This window comes from Manis javanica, unplaced genomic scaffold (assembly GCF_040802235.1).
Source record: "Manis javanica isolate MJ-LG unplaced genomic scaffold, MJ_LKY HiC_scaffold_24, whole genome shotgun sequence".
NCBI classification, from domain to species: domain Eukaryota; kingdom Metazoa; phylum Chordata; class Mammalia; order Pholidota; family Manidae; genus Manis; species Manis javanica.
This window is the reverse complement of record NW_027332170.1, coordinates 969,783-993,131: the sequence shown is the minus strand read 5'-3', so window position 1 is coordinate 993,131 and position 23,349 is coordinate 969,783. Positions and strand designations below refer to the sequence as shown.

The 23,349-nt window shown below is 38.8% G+C and overlaps 1 protein-coding gene across 14 annotated transcripts in view; it reads left to right on the top strand.

Moving 5' to 3' along the window:
• The window catches only part of LOC118971528 (transcription initiation factor TFIID subunit 1-like), a 142,671-nt gene that overhangs the window by 74,375 nt on the left and 44,947 nt on the right, over positions 1–23,349 (top strand). For 11 of the 14 annotated variants that reach the window (XR_012127641.1, XM_073228299.1, XM_073228301.1 and 8 more), the window contains 10 exons: positions 3,092–3,305; positions 3,772–3,937; positions 5,273–5,484; positions 8,065–8,173; positions 14,711–14,809; positions 15,107–15,284; positions 18,834–18,901; positions 20,010–20,132; positions 20,888–20,980; positions 21,063–21,147. Coding sequence is in view for 13 of the 14 variants with exons in the window: in XM_073228299.1 (XP_073084400.1) it covers positions 3,092–3,305; positions 3,772–3,937; positions 5,273–5,484; positions 8,065–8,173; positions 14,711–14,809; positions 15,107–15,284; positions 18,834–18,901; positions 20,010–20,132; positions 20,888–20,980; positions 21,063–21,147 (1,347 nt within the window). In the remaining variant the exon portion in view is untranslated. The remainder of the gene's footprint in view (positions 1–3,091; positions 3,306–3,771; positions 3,938–5,272; positions 5,485–8,064; positions 8,174–14,710; positions 14,810–15,106; positions 15,285–18,833; positions 18,902–20,009; positions 20,133–20,887; positions 20,981–21,062; positions 21,148–23,349) is intronic. The other 3 variants (XM_073228302.1, XM_073228303.1, XM_073228309.1) reach the window with 3 other exon arrangements.

The following is a 23,349-nucleotide window of genomic DNA, read 5'->3' as shown; positions in this document are numbered from 1 at the left end:
TATATTTCGTATCATATTCAGTACTCTTTGGCTATCCATTGAATGACTTTGGACGTAGTTCAGTTAATTTTGCATTTGTTTAGTAATTAACTGTTCTACTTTCTTCACTGTGGTTTTATTACCTTTGGTAACAACTATTAAACAATAGGAACACTGTCATCTGTAGCAGTCTCTCCAAAATACACTGTAGAGATTATTTGTGGGAGGTAAATTCTCTCAGCATTTGCTTTTCTGGAAATTGTTTAATCCCTCCAAATTTAAATGATAATCTTGCTGGATAAAGTATTCTTGGTTTGAGGCCATTCTGCTTCATTGCATTAAATATATCATGCCACTCCCTTCTGGCCTGTAAGGTTTCTGTTGAGAATTCTGATGATAGCTTGATGGGCCTTCCTTTGTATGTGATCTTAATTCTCTGGCTGCTTTTAATAGTCTGTCTTTATCCTCTATCTTGCCATTTTCATTACTATATGTCTTGGTGTTGTCTTCCTTGGGTCCCTTGTACTGGGTGATCTGTGCACCTCCACGGCCTGAGAGACGATGTCCTTACCCAGATTGGGAAACTTTTCAGCAATTACCTCCTCAAGACAGTTTCTATCCCTTTTTCTCTCTCTTCTTCTTCTGGTACCCCTTTAAGGAAAACATTGTTCCATTTGGATTGGTCACACAGCTGTCTCTATATTCTTTCATTCTTAGGGATTCTTTTTTCTCTCTGTGCCTCAGTTTCTTTGTATTCCTCTTTTCTAGTTTCTGTTTCATTGATCATCTCCTCCACCATATGTAAACTGCTTTTAATAGCTTCCACTGTGGTCGTCAACGATTGCATCTCCCGCCAGAATTCATTCCTGAGATCTTGAATATTTTTCTGTACCTTCATGAGCACGTTAATGATTTTTATTTTGCTCTCGGTTTCAGGAAGATTCATGAGGTCGATGTCATTTAAATCTTTCTCAGGTGTTGTCTTTATAATTTTACTTGGATCCAGGTTCCTTCTGCGTTTTATATTTGTGTATGGCACTCTCTAGTGCCCAGAAGCTCTACTGTCTGAAGCTGCTCAGCCCTTGAAGCAATGTCAGGGGTTGCAGGGGAATGATATTTGTGCCGGGGGGGAGGAAAGAGCTGTTTCCTGCTTCCTAGCTGCTATGCCTGTCTCCAGTGCCTGAACCAGTGGGCCGAGCACACAGGTGAAAGTGCCTATGCTTTGCGTCTGTAGTTGATGTAAACGGATCTCCCTCTGTGTGGCCTAATGCCAGAGTTGGGTTTTCCAGTTTGCAAGTCAGGTGGGGCTGGCTGGGAGAAAGGCGCACTTGGGTGAGTATCACCGAGGGGGTCCTTGGTGGTGCGTCGCCAGCCAGGAAGCTGGAGCACCTAAAGTCTGTGAAAGCTCCCAACCTGCTGGGCAGAGTGCATCCGGACAATTGGTCTACTTTCCTTTCTCCTGAGCAGTAAACTCTGTGCAGTCCTTGTCCCTTTAGCAGCCCTCTTGCCAAGGGTTTCCTAGTTAGGAATCTTCTCAGACTGCCCACCTTTCTTTTGTCACCGAGCAGCTGGGTAAGGATCCCTGCTTTCCACAAGCGGCTAGAATCTCAGTCTCTCCGGGAATTCTTCCTGTCTGAGCTTTCCAACCCCTTAATTGTGGGAGTACCGTGCAAGCACCATAAAATGTAGGTTTGTGCTCACAGAGCAGATCTCCCAAGTTAGGTATTCAGCAGTCCCAGGCCTCCATTCCCTCTCCGCTCCATTTCTGTTCCTCCTCCTGGTGACGTGGGGTATTGTAAGGGCCTTGGTCCCACTGGGCCACAGTTTTGGTACATTATCCTGTTCCGGGAGGTCCGCTCTTTTCTCCAGTTGTATGCAGTCTGGTGTAGTCCTGTTTCCTATTGGTCTTTCAGGATTTCTTGTATTTATTATATGCCGCTTCAGGAGGAAAACTCTGTCTCACCTCTCACGCTGCCATCTTTAATCCTCCTTCCTGAAGTTCTTCTTTGGAGAAGTGTCAGTTCAGATCCTTTGCCCATTTTTTAATTGGGTTAGTTGCTTTTTATGTGTGAAGGTGTGCGGGTTCTTTATATATTTTGGACATTAACGCCTGGTCTCATACGTCATTTATGAATATATTCTCCCATACTGTTGGTTGCCTTTTTGTTCTACTGATGGTGTCCTTTGCTGTACAGAAGCTTTTTAGTTTGAAGTACTCCTGCTTGTTCTTTTTTGCTTTTGTTTCCCTTGCCTGAGGAGATGTGTTCATAAAATAGTTACTCATGTTTATATTCAAGAGAGTTTTGCTTATGTTTTTTTTATCTGAGTTTTATGGTTTCATGACTTCATTCAGGTCTTTGATCCATTGAGGTTTACTTTTGTGTATGGAGTTGGACAGTAATCCAGTTTCTTTCTTTTGCATATGGCTCCCCAGTTTTGCAAACACACTAGTTGAAGAGGTTGTCATTTCCCTATTGTATGCCCATGGCTCCTTTATCATATGTTAATTGGCCATATATGTGTGGGTTTATATCTGGGCTCTCTGATCTATGGCTCTGTTCTTATGCCAGTATCAGATTGTCTTGATGACTTTGGCTTTGTAGTAGAGCTTGAAGTTGGGGAGCGTAATCCCCCCGCTTTATTCTTCCTTCTAAGGATTACTTTGGATATTTGGTTTCTTTTGTGGTTCCATATGAATTTTAGAACTATTTGGTCTAGTTCATTGAAAAATGCTGTCAGTATTTTAATAGGGATTTCACTGAATCTGGGTGCTTTTCTTACGATGATCATCAGCTGTTTCCTGCTTTGACTTTTCTCTTATGCTATTCAGACGAATGAGAATATACCTCTTGCTGCTCTGTCCCCTATAACAACATGTAGTTTTTGGAGAACTTTTCATATTTTGTACTTATAAAAACAGGAACATTGACAGTGGTAAAGTGAAGTCATGAAAAGACAAATCAATGTATTTGAGGGGCTGGTGGCTACTTTGGTTCTTTCTATAGAGCTGTGGTTTTGTGGCATATAGAGCTTCAGTGTCTCTACCCAATCCCAAGAAAATGGCTCTTTGAGTCATAGGGGTAGTTTGTCGAAATCTGTTTCTGCCTTGCAGCAGCAGGCTCAGCAGCAGCAGGAAACAATCACAGAGACAATGACACAGCTTCTGTGCCTAGCCTGAACTCTTCTGCCACTGGCCGTTGTCTTAAGATTTATCGCACATTTCGAGATGAAGAATGGAAAGAGTATGTTCGATGTGAGACAGTTAGAAAGCCAGCTGTCATCGATGCGTATGTGCGTATACGGAACACAAAAGATGAGGAATTCATGTGAGTTTAATTCACCAGTGTGGTGTGGTAAGGAGAATGAGAAGAATGGTGGGGAATTGGGGTAGGAGTGGGTGCTTGAGTTTTAGAAACTGTTTTCTGTACCGTTTTCCCTAGAGATCTTTTAACTGGGAGCAGTCTTGTCTTCATTTACATCTTTGGGTTTGAAGCCAAAGATCACAGGGAGAACTCCAAATGTGCCACCAAAAAGGCATGCTTTCAGTTGCCCCTGAGTCCTTTGCATTTTAGTTGGTTGGTTGTTAAAAATATTAGGCTTTACTCACAACTTCTCATTCTGGGAGAGAGGCCTCTGTTCCTGTGCAAGGCTGATGATGAAGGGAGATGGAAATGCCAGGTAGTCCCTTGTTTTTCCGTCTGGATGGATTACTTTAGTTTTGAGATGTTCAGCTAATAGAATAGTCTTGTTAAAGTGCTCATGGTTTTGTGATATTTTTGTCTTTGTTATTAGTCGAAAATTTGCCCTGTTTGATAAGCAGCATCGAGAAGAGATGCGAAAAGAACGGCGCAGGATTCAAGAGCAGCTGAGGCGGCTTAAGAGGAACCAGGAAAAGGAGAAGCTTAAGGGCCCTCCTGAGAAGAAACCCAAAAAAATGAAGGAGCGTCCTGACCTGAAAGTAAGTATGATGTGGCATGATCATACAGAAGAAAGCAAACCTTTCCCTTTAGCTTTTGGTATCCTCCCTTACTGGGAATGAGGGCAGTGTCATGGAAAGCTAGTTTCAAATGATGTGGCTGCTTGGCTGTTAACAGTATTGGTGTGACTGATACTGATACCACCAATTTGGTGCCCTTGGGGGTAATTTTATACTTCATCTGTTGGAAGAATTTTCTAGGAGTCGAGATAGGTTTGGTGGATTTTTTTTTACATGCACATTTATGTTCTTAGATACATATTTATATCTTATTTTTAAATTGTACAAATTAACAGAAGCAACAGAAAAAAACACATTCCGGGTAGTTTTGCATAACCCAGATAGGAATGCAGATGGTACTGTACAATGTAGCTGTAATATGACTCATAAAATGAGGCAACTATGGTACAGTGGAAAGAGCCATGGACTTGGAAACAAGATCTGGACTCAGGTTCTGGTTCTACCATTTGATAGCTCTGTGACCTTACCCGCCTCAAGCCTATTTCCTATAAAATGACACCTGTCCCACAATGTTGTTGTATTAAGTGACCTAATGCATGGGAATCACTTTATAAACTGTTAAATTCTTGGCAGATATAAACTGCTGTTATGTGTACTGAGGTCATTAGTATTTTAGTGTTTCTTTCTTGTAGGTGATATGATATAAACGTGACACAGTACTGACTTGACCTCATTTTTTCTTATTAAGGTATTATTGATATATGAAGGTTTCACTTGAAAAACAATCTGGTTACTACATTCGCCCATATTGAGTCTCCCCCATACCCCATTGCAGTCACTGTCCATCAGTGTATTAAGATGCCACAGTCACTGCTTGTTTTCTCTGGGCTACAATGAGTACTGACCTCATTTTATAGATGAACCTGAGGTCAGTTTCAAAACTGAGATGGAGACTTGGTATTATTGAGCCTTTTCCTTTTGGCTCAGAATATACCCATGCTAGCTGCCTGTGTGGCTGAATGCAGCCTTGGGCCAGCCTTGGGCTTCCAGCAGCCTTTCTCCTGCATGTTTGACATTATCAATGTTTACAACTTAAACTGGGAGTGAAAATCCTCACCCTTTTCTTCCTTAGTTGATTTTTAAAGAAATGATCGTTCTCTGTATTTCATTTTATTTTTAATGTATCAGTTCCATACATGCACTTTTGTCTAGTGGTTTCTGGTTGAAAGGCCTATAACAATTCTATTAGAAAAAAGTTCTGAACCTGCCTTTGTTTCTCTCCTGGCTCCCATGTATTTTTTAACACTAGCATGCAGCCTACTTACTCCTGTCATGTTGTTAATTTTCTTTTTGCAGCAGAAATGTGGGGCTTGTGGTGCCATTGGGCACAGGAGGACAAACAAATTCTGCCCCCTCTATTATCAAACAAATGCCCCACCTTCCAAACCTGTTGCCATGACTGAGGAGCAGGAGAAGGAGTTGGAAAAGACAGTCATTCATAATGATAATGAAGAACTTATTAAGGTTGAAGGGACCAAGATTATTTTGGGGAAACAGCTAATTGAGAGGTAAGGGAAAGCAGATCTGTTGGAGGCTGATGATATTGATGGGTGGCAGGGGTGGATGTGATGTGTTTTCTGCAGTTAACATGGATGGATTTTCCTCAGTAATTGTTGCCAGTAATGAAAATTAGTCTTTTGTCATGAAGCACTCAGGTTCCACTAATTAACACTGGGTGTGCTACTGAACTTTCCTGAGTCTCAGTTTCCTTATTTACAAAAGAGAACTACCCATACCAGGGTACCCATGAAGATAAACTGAGAGGGACTATATAGAACATGTAGAACAGTGCCTGGCATATAATAGATGCTCTTCGTATTCTACTTGCCAGCACTGGTAACATTCTTAAGGTCCCTAACCACACTATTCTGATAGTGAACATCCAAATAGGTCAAGGAGACATAAACGATGCTTGTATGTACCTGTCTCTTTCCCTCAGAGAATTTAATATTGATAATCAAGTGGAGAAGTTTTTAATGAAAGAAGATTTTCCCCCTAACTTTATAGTTTGAAATTGGAAACCTACAGAAAGTTGGAAGAAAAATACACTATACTAGTCCTCTAAACTCACCAGCTGTTAAAACTTTTGTCACATTTGCTTCATCTTAAATCTAAACCTTTTTTTTCCTGAACCATTTGGAAGTAAGTTGCTGGCATCATGACATTTTAGTCATGAACTTTTTCACACACATCTTCTAATCAGGACATACCATTATACTGTTACTGCAGCTAGGAAAATTAACACTGATTAAGTCATATCTGATATTCAGTATTCAGATTTCCCTGGTTGTCTCAATGCTCTGTTGCATATTCTCTGTGCAGAATCCAATCCCAGTTCAAATATTAAGCATTTTGAGTGTCTCTCAATCTAGAACTGTCCTTTGCACTTGTTTTGTTTTACATGTCATGTCTTTGGCAAGGTGATATTGTGTACTTATTACACCACATCAGGAAGCACATTATGTCAGGTTTTCTCATGAGTTTTAATCTTGTTAAAGTGATCCCGCAGATTCCTCTGTAATAAATACATGTTTTTCCCTTTGTAATTAATAAGAGGGTGAATAAACTGTTCCCAAACAATCTTTCTCTTAGTAGGTTTAGCATTGATGATCATTGCTTAACTCAATTATTATGTTAGGAGTTGCAAAACAGTGGTTTTTATATGTAGTGTTCTTCCCACGTTAACTGGCATGCTCTAAAGAAGAGCTTTCCCTCCCTTTTGTTTGAGTATTACTATGGATTCTGAAATTCTTTCCTCTGTAAGTTTAATGTCTTGTAACTCATTAACATCATTATTAATTTTGATGTTCATATTGTCTTAAACTTGACCTCTTCCAGCTAGATCCTTTGTCCTTTTGAAATGACCCTATAAATATTTGAGAACTTCTTGTCTTTCTGACACAAGATGTTCTAGGCTGTCCTTGAAATTTCCCTGTCCAAGACCTAGAGTCAGCCAGTTTTCCAAGGAGCCATGGTTCCTTTTATTAGGGAATGGTATTTAGAAAACCAAGATCTAAATGTTAGGTATGCTCATTGCCACTAAGATATCATTGCTTCTAGACTTTTAGTAGACAGAACTAGGAAGTGTACATATATCTGTAAATCACAATTCATTATGATACCTCTAATTCAGATTGCATCTATGGATTCTTCTTCATCTTCCCCCATTCCATATTTGTATCCTTCCTGTCATTCCCAACATCAACATATTTATTCATTTTCTCTTCTTAATATAGTTTGAGAATTACAATACTGATATCTCTATTAACAACAAATATATAAAGTAGATTCATGGTGTTTTCTGTAGTTTGTTGTCCTTGGACTATGTCACTGAAGTTGTGCAGTCAGGGTATGATACTCAAAATATATTCGAATTCTTTTTTGTGTGTAATTTCTTTATGAATTTGATATAGTTATATTCATTTGGTTTTTTATTGAGGTAAAATTGGTATATGACATAAAAGTTTCAGTGTACAACATTTTAACTTCATATTTATATCGTGATCACCACCGTAAGTCTTGTTCCCATCTATCACCATAGAATTTGTTTCTGTTTCTGTTAAGTTTTGGGATCTTTTTTCATCATTGTTGATTTATATTTTTGGTATCTGTAACAGTCATGTTTTGCAGCACATTAGAAAAGGAGAATGTAGTATCTTGATCCTATACAATGGAAGGGAAGAAGGTGGGTTTTTAATGACTGAGGGAAAAACAAACTTGTTTTTCTTTTCAAACCACTTTTTAATACTGTTCATGTTTCCATTCTGAGTAACTTAAGTTTCCTAAGACTTTAACCCTAAAAATGTTGGAGCTGGAAGGTTTCCTGGAATTCCTTTAGCCTAGTTCCCTTATCTGCCAAAAAGGAAAGTGAGGTGAAGTTACTTACAGCTTGCCCAGTTCTTAATTAATTTGGAGATCCTATAAGGCCTTGGGTGATCTGAGCCTTAGAATACAGATGTCTAGCTTTTGGTTAGGCTTTTCCCCTCCCAGGCTTTTGCTCTGGTACTTCGGACATTTTCATTGTAGTTGCTTTTTTTCTGGCAAGTGGAAATAGGGACTGCACACTATGAAAGTGTTATTGATTGCAGTGCTAATGAAGTTCGGAGAAAATCTCTGGTTCTCAAGTTCCCTAAACAGCAATTTCCTCCAAAGAAGAAATGGCGCGTTGAAACCAGTGTTCACTGTGACAATTTGAATGTGAGTATTTTTATTGCTTCTTTATGACCAGATGGGGTTCGTATTGATTCCCTTTACGCTCTAACCCATGGCTGTGGCACATCCTTAGATTCTTCTTTTGGCTTTGCCCTAAAAACTATGTGTAGTGTTTGTTACAAGATTGCCAAACTCTATTTATCTAGCTAGAAAGTATTGGGTTTTTCAAGTCTGAAGAAACATTCTGGGTCGAAGGTGCTCAAGATGCCAGCATGAGTAGAGCAGTGGAAATATCCTCCCCATGAAAATACAACAAATACAACTATTCCTAAAAGAGAGACCAGAAGATACAGTACAACAGCCAGGTTACATCTACATCTGCGAGAACTCAGCATCTCATGAAAAGGGTGATTCAAAGCTGTGACCTGGTAGGATCTGAGCACTCCCCCAACCGCAGCTCACTGGTAGGAGGAGAAGAATCAGAGTGGGGAGGGAGTGGAAACACAGGGCTGCTAAATAACCAACCCTAGTAATCTGCCTCAGGAGCACAGACACATATTGCATGCTGCACTGGATATTAGAGAAATGGGAAAGTAAAGTCCAAGACAGAGTCTGTGAGCGGGTCCCCACAGCCAGCTCTCCTAGGACAAAAGAAAAGCAGGTGCTTTAAAATTCTTAAAGAGACAGTAGTTTAACAGGTAGACAAAATCATCCCAGCACATGCGTCCAAGCAGACTGGGAATCTTAAGGAGCATCAGACACCCTAATCCACTGGGTGGCAATGCGGTTCCGCAGCCCCTCATGGCAATAAGCAGGCTGCCGTTCGTTCCCCTCCACCGGCACTGCACGGAAACAGCTCACTGCAAGGAAATTGCTGCAGACCAGCCGGGAAGCAGCCTCACCCACAGAAACCACACAGTCTTCTGCCAGCGTGCAGCTAACTGGGCCAGAACCCGAGGCTTTGCACCAGGGACAGAGGAAGCTGGCACAAAGTCCAGAGGGATGAAGGGACGAAGGGGTGCCATTCTCATAGGAGAACATGCCATGCGCCTGCAACCCCAGGCAGTGCCCTGGGCTATCCTAAGGGCTTCACTATGCATGGCAGCTCAGGGTATTAACCCAGAGATGGCTCCCTGTGTGTGGTTAACTGGCACAGGCAGTGGAGAAGGGCAAGGTGACCATCAAGCAGGAAGGGACTTCGTTCTCCCAGCTGACACACGTGCCACTTGCCAGTGATCACTTCTCTTGCCGTGAAAAGACAAAAGAACCTGGTCCAGTCCAAAATCTCTCAAACATTGCCAGAGAGAGGGCGTGGAAAGGTATAACCAATTTTGCTGGAAAAGAATTAAAAACGGAAGTCATAACCATGCAGATGGAGCTGCAGAGAAATATGCAAGAGCTAAGTGATGAAGTCTGGAGGTAGATAATATAAACGAAACAATAAAAAGAAGGATGTAAAGAGGAGACTGGATGAGGTGCAAGAGACTGTTAATGGCTAGAAATCAAGAGAAGAGGAATACAGAGAAGCTGAGACATAGAAAGATAAAAGGATCTTTAGGAATAAAAGAATGTTAAGAGAACTGTGTGACCAATCCAAATGGAATAATATTTGCATTATAGAGGTACCAGAGAAGAAGAGAGAGAAAAAGGGATAGAAAGTGTCTTTGAAGAAGTAATTGCTGAAAACTTCCCCAAACTGGGGAAGGAAATAGTCTCTCAGACCATGGAAGCCAACAGATCTCCCACCACAGGGGACCCAAGGAGGAAAACACCAAGACATATAATAATTAAAATGGCAAAGAACAAAAACAAGGACACAGTATTAAAGGCAGCCAGAGAGAGAAAAAAGGTCACCTACAAAGGAAAACCCATCAGGCTATCATCAGACTTCTCAACAGAAACCTTACAGGCCAGAAGAGAATGGCATGATATATTTAATGCAATGAAACAGAAGGGCCTTGAACCAAGAACACTGTATCCAGCATGATTATCATTAAAATTTGAAGGAGGGATTAAACAATTTCCAGACAAGCAAAAGTTGAGGGAATTTGCCTCCCACAGACCACTGCTACAGGGTATTTTAAAGGGACTGCCCTAGATGGAAGTACTCCTAAGGCTGAATACAGGTGACCAGAGAAAATAAAATCACAGCAAAGAAAGCAAACCAACCAAATACAAACAAAAGGCAAAAAATAAATCAGCTATATACAAAAGCAGTCAAGGAAACACAAAGGAGTACCGAATAAAACACCTAACATATAAAGAGTGGAGGAGAAAGAATAAGAAGGGTGAGAAGTAAAAAATCATCAGAATGTGTTTATAATAGCACAATTGAGTTAAGTTTAGATAGTTAGATAGTAAAGAAGCTACCCTTGAACCTTTGGTAAGCATGAATCCAAAGTCTGCAATGACAATAAGTACATATCTATCGACAATCACCCTAAATGTAAATGGACTGAATGCACCAATCAAAAGACACAGAGTAATAGAATGGATAAAAGAGCAAGACCCATCTATATGCTGCTTACAGGAGACTCATCTCAAACCCAAAGATATACACAGACTAAAAGTGAAGGTATGGAAAAAGGTATTGCATGCACACAACAGGGATAAAAAAGCAGGTGTTGCAGTACTTGTATCAGACAAAATAGACTTCAAAACAAAGAAAGTCACAAGAGAAAAAGAAGGACATTACATAATGATAAAGGGGGCAGTTCAACAGGAGGATGCAACCATTATAAATATATATGCACCCAACCAACACAGGAGCACTGACATATGTGAAACAAATACTAACAGAATTAAAGAAGGAAATAGAATGCAATGCATTCATTTTAGGAGACTTCAACAAACCACTAGCTCCAAAGGACAGATCAACCAAGACAGAAAATTAGTAAGGACACAGAGGCACTGAACAACGCACTAGAACAGATGGACCTAACAGACATCTACAGAACTCTACACCCAAAAGCAGCAGGGGAATACACTTTCTCTATTTTCCAGAACAGACCAAGGCCATGAACAGAGCCTCAGTAAATTCAGAAAGATTGAAATTCTACCAGCCAACTTCTCACATCACAAAGGTATAAGTCCAGAAGTAAATTGTACAAAGAAAAAAAAAGGCTCACAAACACATGGATACTTAGCAATGTGCTCCTTAATAATTGATGGATCAATGACCAAATTAAAACAGAGATCAAGCAATATATGGAGACAAATGAAAACAACAGTACAATGCCCAGAATTCTGTGGGAGGCAGTGAAGGCAGTTCTAAGAGGAAAGTATATAGCAATCCAGGCCTATTTAAAGAAGGAAGAACAATCCCAAATGAATAGTCTAAAGTCACAATTATTGAAACTGGAAAAAGAAGGACAAATGAGGCCCAAAGTCAACAGGAGGGATATGATAAAGAGTAGAGCAGAAATAAATAAAATTGAGAAAAATGAAACAGTAGAAAGAATCAGTGGAAACAAGAGCTGGTTCTTTGAGAAAATGAACAAAATAGATAAACCCCTAGCCAGATTTAAGAGAAAAAGAGAAGCTACAGACATAAACAGAATCAGAAATGAAAAAGGAAAAATCATGATGTACCCCACAGAAATACAAAGAATTATGAGAGAATTGTATGAAAACCCATATGCCAACAAGCTGGAAAACCTAGAAGAAATGGACAAATTCCTAGAAAAATACAACCTTCCAAGAGTGACCCAGAAAGAAACAGAAAATCTAAACAGACCAATTACCAGCAGTGGAATTGAATCGATAATAATAAAAAAAGTACACAAGAACAAAAGCCCCAGGCCAGATGGATTCACTGCTGAATTTTATCAGGCTTTTAGAGAAGATGTAATACCCATTCTCCTTAAAGTTTCAAAAAAATAGAAAAGGAGGTAATACTGCAAAACTCATCTGATGAAGCTGGCATCACTCTAATACCAAAACCAGTCAAACACCCCTCAAAAAAAGAAAATTACAGACCAATATCCCTGAAGAATATAGATGCAAAAATACTCAACAAAATATTAGCAAACCAAATTCAAAAATACATCAAGAGGATCATACACCGTGATCAAGCGGGATTCATACAAGGGATGCAAGGATAGTACAACATTCAAAAAGCCATCAACATCATCCACCACATCAACAAAATGAAGGACAAAACCACACGATCATCTGCATATATGCTGAAAAAGCATTTGAAAATTTTCAACATCCATTCATGATAAAAGCTCTCAACAAAATGTGTATAGAGAGCACATACCTCAATATAATAAAGGCCATATATGACAAAAACTCAGCCAACATTGTACTTAAGCATGAGAAGCTGAAAGCTTTTCATGTAAGATTGGCAACAAGACAGCGATGCCCACTCTCCCCACTATTAGTCAACAAAGTACTAGATGCCCTAGTCACAGCAATCAGACAAAACAAATAAAGCACATCCAGATTGTTAAGGAAGAAGTTAAACTGTCACTATTTGCAGATGACACGATATTGTACATCAAACACCCTAAGGACTCCATTCCAAAACTACTAGATGTAATACATGAATTCAGAACATTTGTGGAGTGCAAAATTAATATACAGCAATCTGTTGCTTTCCTATACACTAACAATGAGCTAGCCAAAAGAGAAATCAGAAAAACATTTCCTTTCACAACTGCATCAAAAAGAATAAAATTGCTAGGAAAAAACCTAACCAAGTGAAAGATCTATGCCCTATACCCTGAAAACTACAAAATACTCCTAAGATAAATTAAAGAGGACACTAACAAATGGAAACTCATCCCATGCTCTTGGTTAGGAAGAATTAATATTGTCAAAGTGGCCATCCTGCCCAAAGCAATCTACAGATTCAATGCATTCCCTATCACAATACCAACAGCATTCTTCAACGGACTTGAACAAAGTTTTAAAATTCACATGGAACCACAAAAGACCCCGAATACCAAAGCAGTCCTGAGAAGGAAGAATAAAGTAGAGGGGATTTCACTTCCCAACCTCAATCTCTTCTACAAAGCCACAGTGATGTAGAAAATTTGGTACTGGCCCAAGAGCAGACCCTTAGACAAGTGGAACAGAAGAGAGAATCCAGATATTAACCCAAAAATATATGATCAATTAATATACAATAAAGGAGCCACAGACATACAGTGTGGAAGTGACAGCCTCTTCAACAGCTGGTGCTGGCAAAACTAGACAGCTACATGTAAGAGAATGAAACTGGATCATTGTCTAACCCCATACACAAAAGTAAATTCAAAATGGATTAAAAACATGAATGTAAGTCATGAAATCATAAAACTCTTAGAAAATAACATAGGCAAAAATCTCTTGGACATAAACATGAGCAACTTATTCATGAACATATCTCCCAGGCAAGGGAAACAAAAGCAAAAATGAACAAGTGGGACTTTATCAAGCTGAGAAACTTATGTACAGCAAAGGAAACCATCAATAGAACATAAAGATATCCTACAGTATGGGAGAATATATTCATAAATGACAGATCCGCTAAAGGATTGACATCAAAAATATATAAAGACTTCACATACCTCAACAAACAAAAAGCAAATAATCCAATTAGAAAATGGTCAGAGGAGCTGAACAATCAGTTCTCCAGAAAAGAAATTGAGATGGCCAACAGGCACATGAAAAGATGCTCCACGTCGCTAATCATCAGCGAAATGAAAATTAAAACCACAATGACATTTCTCCTCACACCAGTTAGGATAGCCACCATCCAAAAGATAAACAACAACAAATGTTGGCGAGTATATGGAGAAAGGGTAACCCTCCCTCCAACACTGCTGGTGGGAATGTAAATTAGTTTCTATTGTGGAAAGTAGTATGGATATTCCTCAAAAAACTCAAAATAGAAATACCATTTGACCCTGGAATTCCACTCCGAGGAATTGACCCTAAGAATGCATCAACACAGTTTGAAAAAGACAGATGCACACCTATGTTTATCACAGCACTATTTACAATAGCCAAGAAATGGAAGCAACCTAAGTGTCCATCAGTGTATGAGTGCATAACGAAGATGTGGTACATATACACAATAGAATATTATTGAGCCTTAAGAGGAAAATAAATCTTTACCATTTGAAATAACATGGATGGAGCTAGAGGGTATTAGGCTCAGTGAAATAAGCCAGGTGGAGAAAGACATTTCAGATGACTTCCCTCATCTGTGGAGTACAAGAACAAAGAAAAAACTGAAGGAACAAAACAGCATCAGAGTCACAGAACCGAAGAATGCAGTAACAGTTACCAAAGAGAAAGGGATTGGGGAGGATGGTTGTGAAAGGAGGGATATGAGCAAAAAAGCGGCATTATTATAGGCACACATAATGTAGCGGGGGAGCTCATGATGAAGGCAGTACAACACAGAGATGACAAGTAGTGGTTCTATAGCATCTTGATACGCTCATGGACCGTGACTGTAGTGGGGTATGTGGTGGGGACTTGATGATGGCGGCAGTGTAGTAACCATAATGTTGCTCATGTAATTGTACATTAATGATACCAAAATTAAAAGTTAAAAAAGTAGCATTCTTATTTCTTGTTTCTCTGTAGAGACCTCGTAAGTCCATTCACCGGCGCCAGACAGACCCCATGGTGACATTGTCCTCCATCTTGGAGTGTATCATCAATGACATGAGAGAGCTTCCAAATGTGAGTTCATTGCATACATATCTACAGTAGGGATGGCTAGGCCCTTTCTTCTGTGTATAATTACAGGTACAGGGCAGTAGATAGAGTCACAGCTGCTTGGACCTCCTAATTTTTCGGTATACAGTTGTTTCGTTCTTTTCTTTAACAGTTTAGTTAAAGAGGAAGTCAGACCTGTTCCACCTAGAAAGATTCCTTTGAGAGTTGATATCCACTTAGACAGGTAAAAAGTGAGTTTTCAGGAATTGGCTCTGGCAAGTGTTCTTTGCTCATTAATGGTGCTGGATTTTGTTTGCACAGACATACCCTTTCCACACTCCAGTCAATGGAAAGGTTGTCAAGGACTACTACAGAATTATCACTCGACCAATGGACTTACAAACACTCCGTGAAAATGTGCGTCAACACCTCTACCCATCTCGGAAAGAGTTCAGAGACCATTTGGAATTAATTGTAAAAAACAGTGCAACCTACAATGGTAAGAATCACCTGATCCTTGACTACAAAGGTCACCATTCAGATCCTTATTTATCCCTTAATAGTCCTAAATTCAGACTATCTTGGACACTGAAAGGACACACAATGTATTGAGGCTTTTTGGGGTTATGAAAATCATGTATACATGTTCTAGTCATTTAATAAATACTGCTTTTTTTAGAAGAAAATAATAAATAGCTAACATTTATTTAACATTTTCTAAGTGCCATCCACTGTGTTAAGCACTTTATATATACTTACTTACATACTGTAATTCTCAGGACAAGCCTGAGATGTTTTTTTTATTAAGGGATCTTTGATAAACTGTCTTTTGAAGGTTTCACATGAAAAATAATGTGGTTATTACTACATTTACCCATATCATCAAGTCCTCCCTCACACCCCATCAAAGTCACAAATAGTGCTGCTGCTTATTCCCGCTTTTTAATGTACCCTCTGTATAATTTGGAGTGTATCTGTTGAAATGAAAGAATTTCATGGAGAGTACTGGGGGAAGAAGTGGGCCTAAGTAAGCAGAAGGGAGAGAGATTCTGTGTGGATGGAACATGTTCAGAAACTGTGCTTGTGACCATATTTGCTGTATGTGAATCTTTGATTTGATCTACAGATCTTTTAACATAGAGGCAGTTATATGCTCCAGCTAGAAAGGCAAGGAGGAAGAAATCTGTTTTCTGAGTCTTAAAAGAGGGTAAACAATATAGCTTCTGCACGTAAAGGATAAAGTTTTCTAGTTTCTAGTTGTGTCCTTGTCCATAGGTTCATATATAGACATAGGGATTAAGAGTACAGCCAGAGTATGAATAATTGCTCTGCCACTTACTAATTGAGTTACCTCAGACAAGTTATTTAATCTCCTCAGTTTTCTCATCTGTACAACTGGGACAGTAGTAGTACCTAGATTTTAAGACCTTTCACAAGCAGGCCTAACCTGTTTATCTAGTCTCATCACCTGTGACTGGATCCCACAACTACTGTAGACTCCTGCCACACTCAACATATACTTCACTAAATATCCTATGCTATTTCTTCATGTCTTTGTACCGTCTTTGCTCTCTGGAATGCTCTTTCTTCCCTTTCAGTGGTAAATTTCCATTCATATTTCCAGACCAGGTCATATCATCTCTTCATGAACAGTTATTCAAATTGCCTAAAGTATCCATTTTTTTGTCCTTTTGCTCTCCAGCACAATTAAGTGTATGTTTTCAGGTGTTGTAATATATATAATTATTTATGTATCTGATTCTCCCGCCACCTTGTGTCCTTCTAGAGAGACCATGTCTTACTCATCGTTGTATTCCCAGGACCTAGCAGAGTGCCAGACACATACATACATACAAGGGAAGAATAACTTTGTTAGGTCCACCTGTCATTCAAGTTGCAAGGATAAATACTTAAAACAAAAATCAGATTGGAAGGGGAACGGAAAGTTAAGTATTGACTTTGAAAATACGGAGTTTGAGGTATCTGTGGGTTATTTAGGTGGAGATGTTAGTAAAAAAAATAAGGAAGAAAATTTTAAAGTTAGAACTGTCTTATAGCCTTATATCCCTCTCTAGCTCAATCTTCTTTCTTCTCAGACCAAGGTGGTGGTCATTCGGCTAAAAAGTAGCAGAGACGTAAATACAAGTATATCTTATGTAAAGCCTATGCTCTTGACCACCATGCTCCACATACGCCTCCACTTACTCATTTCCCATTTGTACCTCACAACTCTGCAGTTGACTTCTGCAGAAATACTAGCAGCCTCCTAACTGTGGGTGGATCAGATGGCCTATTTCAGAAATACCTTTTATTTAAACAGCTTTATTGAGATATAATTTGTACGCTATATAATTCACCCACTTAAACTGGTCAGTTTTAATGTGTGTTATACATGTTGTAGTGTGTATCGGTATTTATTACCTCTTTTTATTACCACATGATATTCCTTTGTGCAGAGACCCTGTTTTTAAAAATCTGTTCATCAGTTTATGGACACCAGGTTGTTTGTGCTTTATGGCTAATACAAACATGCTGCTGTGAACATTTATGTACAAACTATTATGTGGATATTTGTTTTAATTTCTCTTGGATAAATATCTAGGAGTGGAATTGCTTGTAACAGATGGTAACTTTGTGTTTAGCTTTTTGAACTGCCAGACTGTATCTCTAGAGCAACTGCACTGTTTTACAATCCCAGTGTGTAGTAAGAGTTCCAATTTCTCCACATTTTTTGTCAGTACTTGTTATTTATTGTCCATCTTTTTTATTTTAACCACCTTGTGGATATGAAGTGGTATCTTACTGTTGTATTCATTTGCATTTCCTTAATGACTAATGATGTCGAGCATCCTTTTTTCCCTCCATCTTTGAAATAGAATTGACATACAGCACTGTGTAAGTTTCAGTGTATAGGGTAGTAATTTGACTTACATGTGTTGTCAAATGAGTACCACAGTGTTTAGTTAGCATCCACCATCTTACACAGGTGCAATAAAAGGAGAAAAATTTTGCTTCATTTTGATGAGAACTATTAAAATATAACAACTTTCCTATATATCCATACAGCAGTGTTAATTATAGTCATCATGTTGTACATTATGTCCCTAGTCCTTAATTTGTCTTATAACTGGAAGTTTGTGCCTTTTGACCACCTTCCTATAACTCCCTTGCCCAACCCCACCTCTGATAAGTCTGATCTCTTTTTCTGTGAGTTTGGATTTTTGGTAGTGGTGGTGTTGATTTTTTTGGATCCCACATAGAAGTGAGATCATGCAGTATTTGTCTTTGCTGTTGAACATTTTATCATGTGCTAAGAATAACTTTCTTGAACTTTTAAAGTGCATTTAGCACTGTTGACCACTTGATCCTCCTCAATCCTCTCCCTCTTATGGGGGGACTTTATCTAATCATTTCCCACGTTTTTCATTTTCATGACTTCAGCTGCCATGTATCCGCTGATTATCACCATCTTACACTAAATTTGCTTAAATTAGGGCAACTGTAAGTAGGAGGAGTGTAGAAGATCATTGAAGGAATTTCCTAAAGGAGTTCAGGGAAACTAAAATAACAGTCTGAGATGGGACAGGTATTGTTGTGTGGCAAAGGCTTTGGATTAGCCATATTTTGGGAGGACATCATAAACCAGGAGTTCTGTAAATGAAAATTGTAATCACAAATTATATATGCTAAGTATGGAAAGATATAAACCATGCATTGATCTTCTCAGCCATCTTTCAGCAGATTGTTATTCCCTGTCTATAGTATCATTTACAAGGTATTAAAGGCAGCAGTACTAATAATAGTAGTACTATGTGTGGAGGTAACACAAATAAGGAAGAGTTAAAATTAGTTTATTCATACATAGTGTGGATATGCCGTGTTAAGCCCTGAAAAATGGAGCTAACACTAGTATACCTGTCTGACTCAGCAGCAAGGCTGGTGCCTGGCACATAGTTGTATTAGGTGCTTGAGGAAATGTGTTATAAATCTGAAGAGGTATTGGCAGCTCTTGCCTCCTTAATCTTAATAATGTTTTGCTGTAATTTAGGTCCGAAGCACTCACTGACCCAGATCTCTCAGTCCATGCTGGATCTCTGTGATGAAAAACTCAAAGAGGTAAAACATTTAAAATGAGAGAAAGGCAGTAGAATTTGAAGGTGGTGGGAGCAGGGTTGAGGAAGTACGGCGTTAACAGAAAGAGGAGTACAGGAGTGTGGAAGTAGCATATCTTCAGTATGTTAGAGTCTGGAAGGGACCTTAGAAATCATATAGTCCAATCCTTTTTTGTAGATGGAAAAACTGAGGTTCATAGAAGAAAATGACTTGCCCTGGGCAGCATGACTACTAAATAGTAGAGCTGGGATTAAAATCTAGAACCCACATAACTCTTCAAAAAGGGCCAAGGAAAATGACTTCCCAGGAAGTCAGCTGGAGCTAAGAGAGAGTTCTGGCAGGGAGGAATTTTAATTTTTAAAAGATAATGTGTCTATATTCCATCTTCTTACCAAAAAAAAGGAAAAGACACCTTACAAGCTTATAAAAATATACAAGTTGATAATGATGTTAATATGAGGTAGACATCTCATAAAAGAGGATTACCAAATGACCGATAAACATGAGAAGATTCTCAACTTGATCACTGGGAAAATGCAAATTTAAACCAACATACCTACCAGAAGCTAAAATTTAAGAAAACAAACAAAACAAAACCCTGAAAATACTAAGTGTTTGTGAGGATGAGGAATTATTAAAACAATTTTTTCCTAGTATAGTCTGAAATCATTGTATTGGGTTAGATTCCCTTATAGAGAAGTCAGTAATCACCAATAAAGTGTTCAGTGCTTTCAGCAATAGTGTTGTAGCAGAAAGAACATGATATTAAAATCTAACTTGGTAAAGGTGTTTTTGTTGTGGGAGCTAAGCTATTGAGACCCAGGAATGTATATTTTTGGTGATCTATAGGAATAGAAGATAGAATTCCTAAGAGAGTGGTTGGTATATCCCTTTGATGCTTTTGGATGTATTGGTTGATATGGCTCTTTGATCTTTTACTGGAGTATCATTTATCTGGACTTTTTGCCTGGAACTGAGTAGCTGAAAATTCAAAGTTAGAGTCTCTGGCTCAAGGGGAATAGACAACTGAGCTGTAAATTCTCCTTAATTTTCTTTGTTGACCACACCTCAGGAAAACTTCTGTCTTTCCTTTCGCTTTGTTTTGTGTCAGGAAGAAGACAATTTGGCTCGTTTAGAGAAAGCTATCAACCCCTTGCTGGATGATGATGACCAAGTGGCATTTTCTTTCATTCTAGACAACATTGTCACCCAGAAAATGATGGCAGTTGCAGATGTAGGTGGTCTTCGTGCTAAATATTGTGAAGACAGTACAGGGGGAAGGAAAACAGTAGTATTTGCATGTATATGTATGTTGGGGAGTCTGGAGGGTGGTATTTATCGATTCAAAGTGATGTAATTTTAAAAACCAACCTTTTTTTGCTGTCTGAGGCATTATCACTGAAATCAAAGAGTCCAAAAACCCTATGGATATAGAGGCTTATTCTGCCTATTGTTGCCATTCAGTATTTCAATGTTCCTGAATAGCTCTGTAGAGAGATTAGGATGCCAGCCAGTGGGAGGCTTTGCATTTAGAGGTGCTTCATGACAAATGACAGTTTGATAGTTAACCAGTGTTTGTCGTCATCCTCATGTTTTGTCTATTACAACTTCATGTCCAGGGCTACTGTGTTGATTCAACGTATCATTTTGTTGTAATGATAGTCCCTAGGAATTCTGAACTGTTAACATTCAGCTTGCAGGCATATGTTATATATGTGCAATGCTATAAAACTTCTGGATGGAGCTGGGGATAAGAAATTTTAATTGTAAGTATAGAGCAGGAGATCTTACGCTATGAGAGCATAGGAACCTTTAAAGGATTCCATGAACCCCTTAAATTATATGCAAAGTTTTATGTAATTATGTCTTTCTGGGTAGAGAGTTCATAGCTTTTGTCAGATTCTTAGGAATATTAGTGATTAGGTTTAGAATTTCTGGTATAAAGAATGATTTTGCATTTAATTATTTCTCATGGTTTCTTTTAACTAGTCTTGGCCATTTCATCACCCAGTTAATAAGAAGTTCGTTCCAGATTATTACAAAGTGATTGTGAGTCCAATGGATTTAGAGACTATACGTAAGGTGAGTGTTTTGTTCTAAAATGTCTTTTTGGAATCCAGTAACTTTGTATATGCATCTGAGTCCCTGATTCTTTTAATCACAGAATATCTCCAAGCACAAGTATCAGGGTCGGGACAGCTTTCTGGATGATGTCAACCTTATTCTGGCCAACAGTGTTAAGTACAATGGTGGGAATTTCTCCTTCCGCCCCCCGCCCCCCTTCCATCAGGCTATCCCTCCAATATTAGTTAGCATCATTAAAATTTAAGTGCATGAAATAGCTTTGACCATTGATAGCAGAATCAGTCAAGTGAGCCTTTTAAAAAAACATACTTTAGTGTACATATTTTGTAAAGTTTGCTAATTTTAATGATGAAAAAAGCAATGTACACTTACTTTTTAACTTTGGAAAGCACAAAAAATGAGATGAAAATGAAAATCAAATGGATATTACTTTGAGGTTTGAGCTATCACTGTTTTCCATGAGATATTAAACTCACCAATGCCCCAGGCACTTAGATGAAACTTAACGAAAATCTGTGACTGTAGATGATGGTGAGCTTCTTCAAACCATGGAGTTTTTGCTCAGTACGTGAACTGATTGAATAATATATTCCAGCCAGCTACTTACTTATGTGCTCGCTACTTAATCTACTGATAGGAAAGACATAGTCACTCTCCCTCTTTATGTGATTCACACTCTAATTGGTAGACAGAGTTAAAATGCAGCTTGACAAGGGCTATATTAGAAGGACAGTGTACACTTCAGACACAGAAGGAACACTTTCACCTTAAGGGTTAGGTGATAAAACAATCTGACAGTTCAGTTTTGAATGACTTGCTTGTCAATAACTAAACACTGATTGAGCACCTACTACATACTGTTTAGTGATCAAAATGTAGATGAGCTCACAAATAAGGCATATATCAAAATATATCCAACATTGTTGAAAACTGATTATTCAACGGTATGTATGGAGGGGGTTGCAAATTCAGATCCTCTAGAGGAGGACATCATTGAGTGACATTGGGCTCAATAGGGACTGATGAGCACATACCCCGTGTAAAGGGATCAGTCACTATTTTTAGCTCGGTTGTTGCCACAGGTGAGGGCTATAAAAGGGATAGTTGGAGGATAATTTTTACTTTGTTCTTGTGTGTACTTAGTGTTTGGATTTTTAAAATTGAGTGTGCTTGTAATTTTTAAAAAAATAAACTTACATTTTTGGAAGGATGGATAAACCAGATAACATCTAGAATTTTGACTTGGAGAACTGGTGCCACTGATTAATATAGGAAGAGTGGTTTTGGAGAAGTGGTAGATGTAATCTGGGTTGTGCTGTACTGAGGCAAAGCATCCAAGTGAAGACTTTTTTTTTGGTATCATTACAATTACATGAGGAACATCATGTTTACTAGACTACCCCCTTCACCAAGTTCCCCCCACATACCCCATTATAGACACTGTCCATCAGCCAGTAGTGGTAAGATACTGTAGAATCACGACTTGTCTTCTCTGTGTTGTACAGCCCTCCCCATGTCACCCCAAAATTTTACATGCTAATTATAATCCCCCCTTTCTTTTTTCCACCACCTTATCCCTCCCTTCTCACCCATCCTCCCCAATCCCTTTCCCTTTGGTAACTGTTAGTCCATTCTTGGGTTCTGTGAGTCTGCTGCTGTTTTGCTCCTTCAGTTTTTTTCTTTGTTCTCATACTCCACATATGAGTGAAATCATTTGGTACTTGTCTTCCTCCACCTGGCTTAGTTCACTGAGCATAATACCCTCTTGCTCCATCCATGTTGTTGCAAATGGTAGGATTTGTTTTCTTCTTATGGCTGAATAATATTCCACTGTGTATATGTACCACATCTTTATCCATTCATCTGATGATGAAAACTTAGGTTGCTTCCATTTCTTGGCTACTGTAAATAGTGCTACAATAAACAAAGGAGTGCATATGTCCTTTTCAAACTGGACTCCTCCATTCCTATGGTAAATTCCTAGGAGTGGGATTTCTGGGTCAAATGGTATTTCTATTTTGAGTTTTTTGAGTAACCTCCATACTGCTTTCCACAATGGTAGAACTAATTTACATTCCCACCAGCAGTGTAGGAGGGTTCCCTTTCTCCACAATCTCGCCAACATTTGTTGTTTGTCTTTTGGATAGCGGCAATCCTTACTGGTGTGAGGAGATATGTCATTTTGGTTTTAATTTGCATTTCTCTGATGACTAGCAATGAGGAGCATCTTTTCATGTGTCTGTTGGCCATCTGAATTTCTTTTCTGGAGAACTGACTGTTCGGCTTCTCTGACCATTTTTTAATTGGATTATTTGCTTTTTGTTTTTTGTTGAGGTGGGTGTGCTCTTTATATACTTTGGATGTCA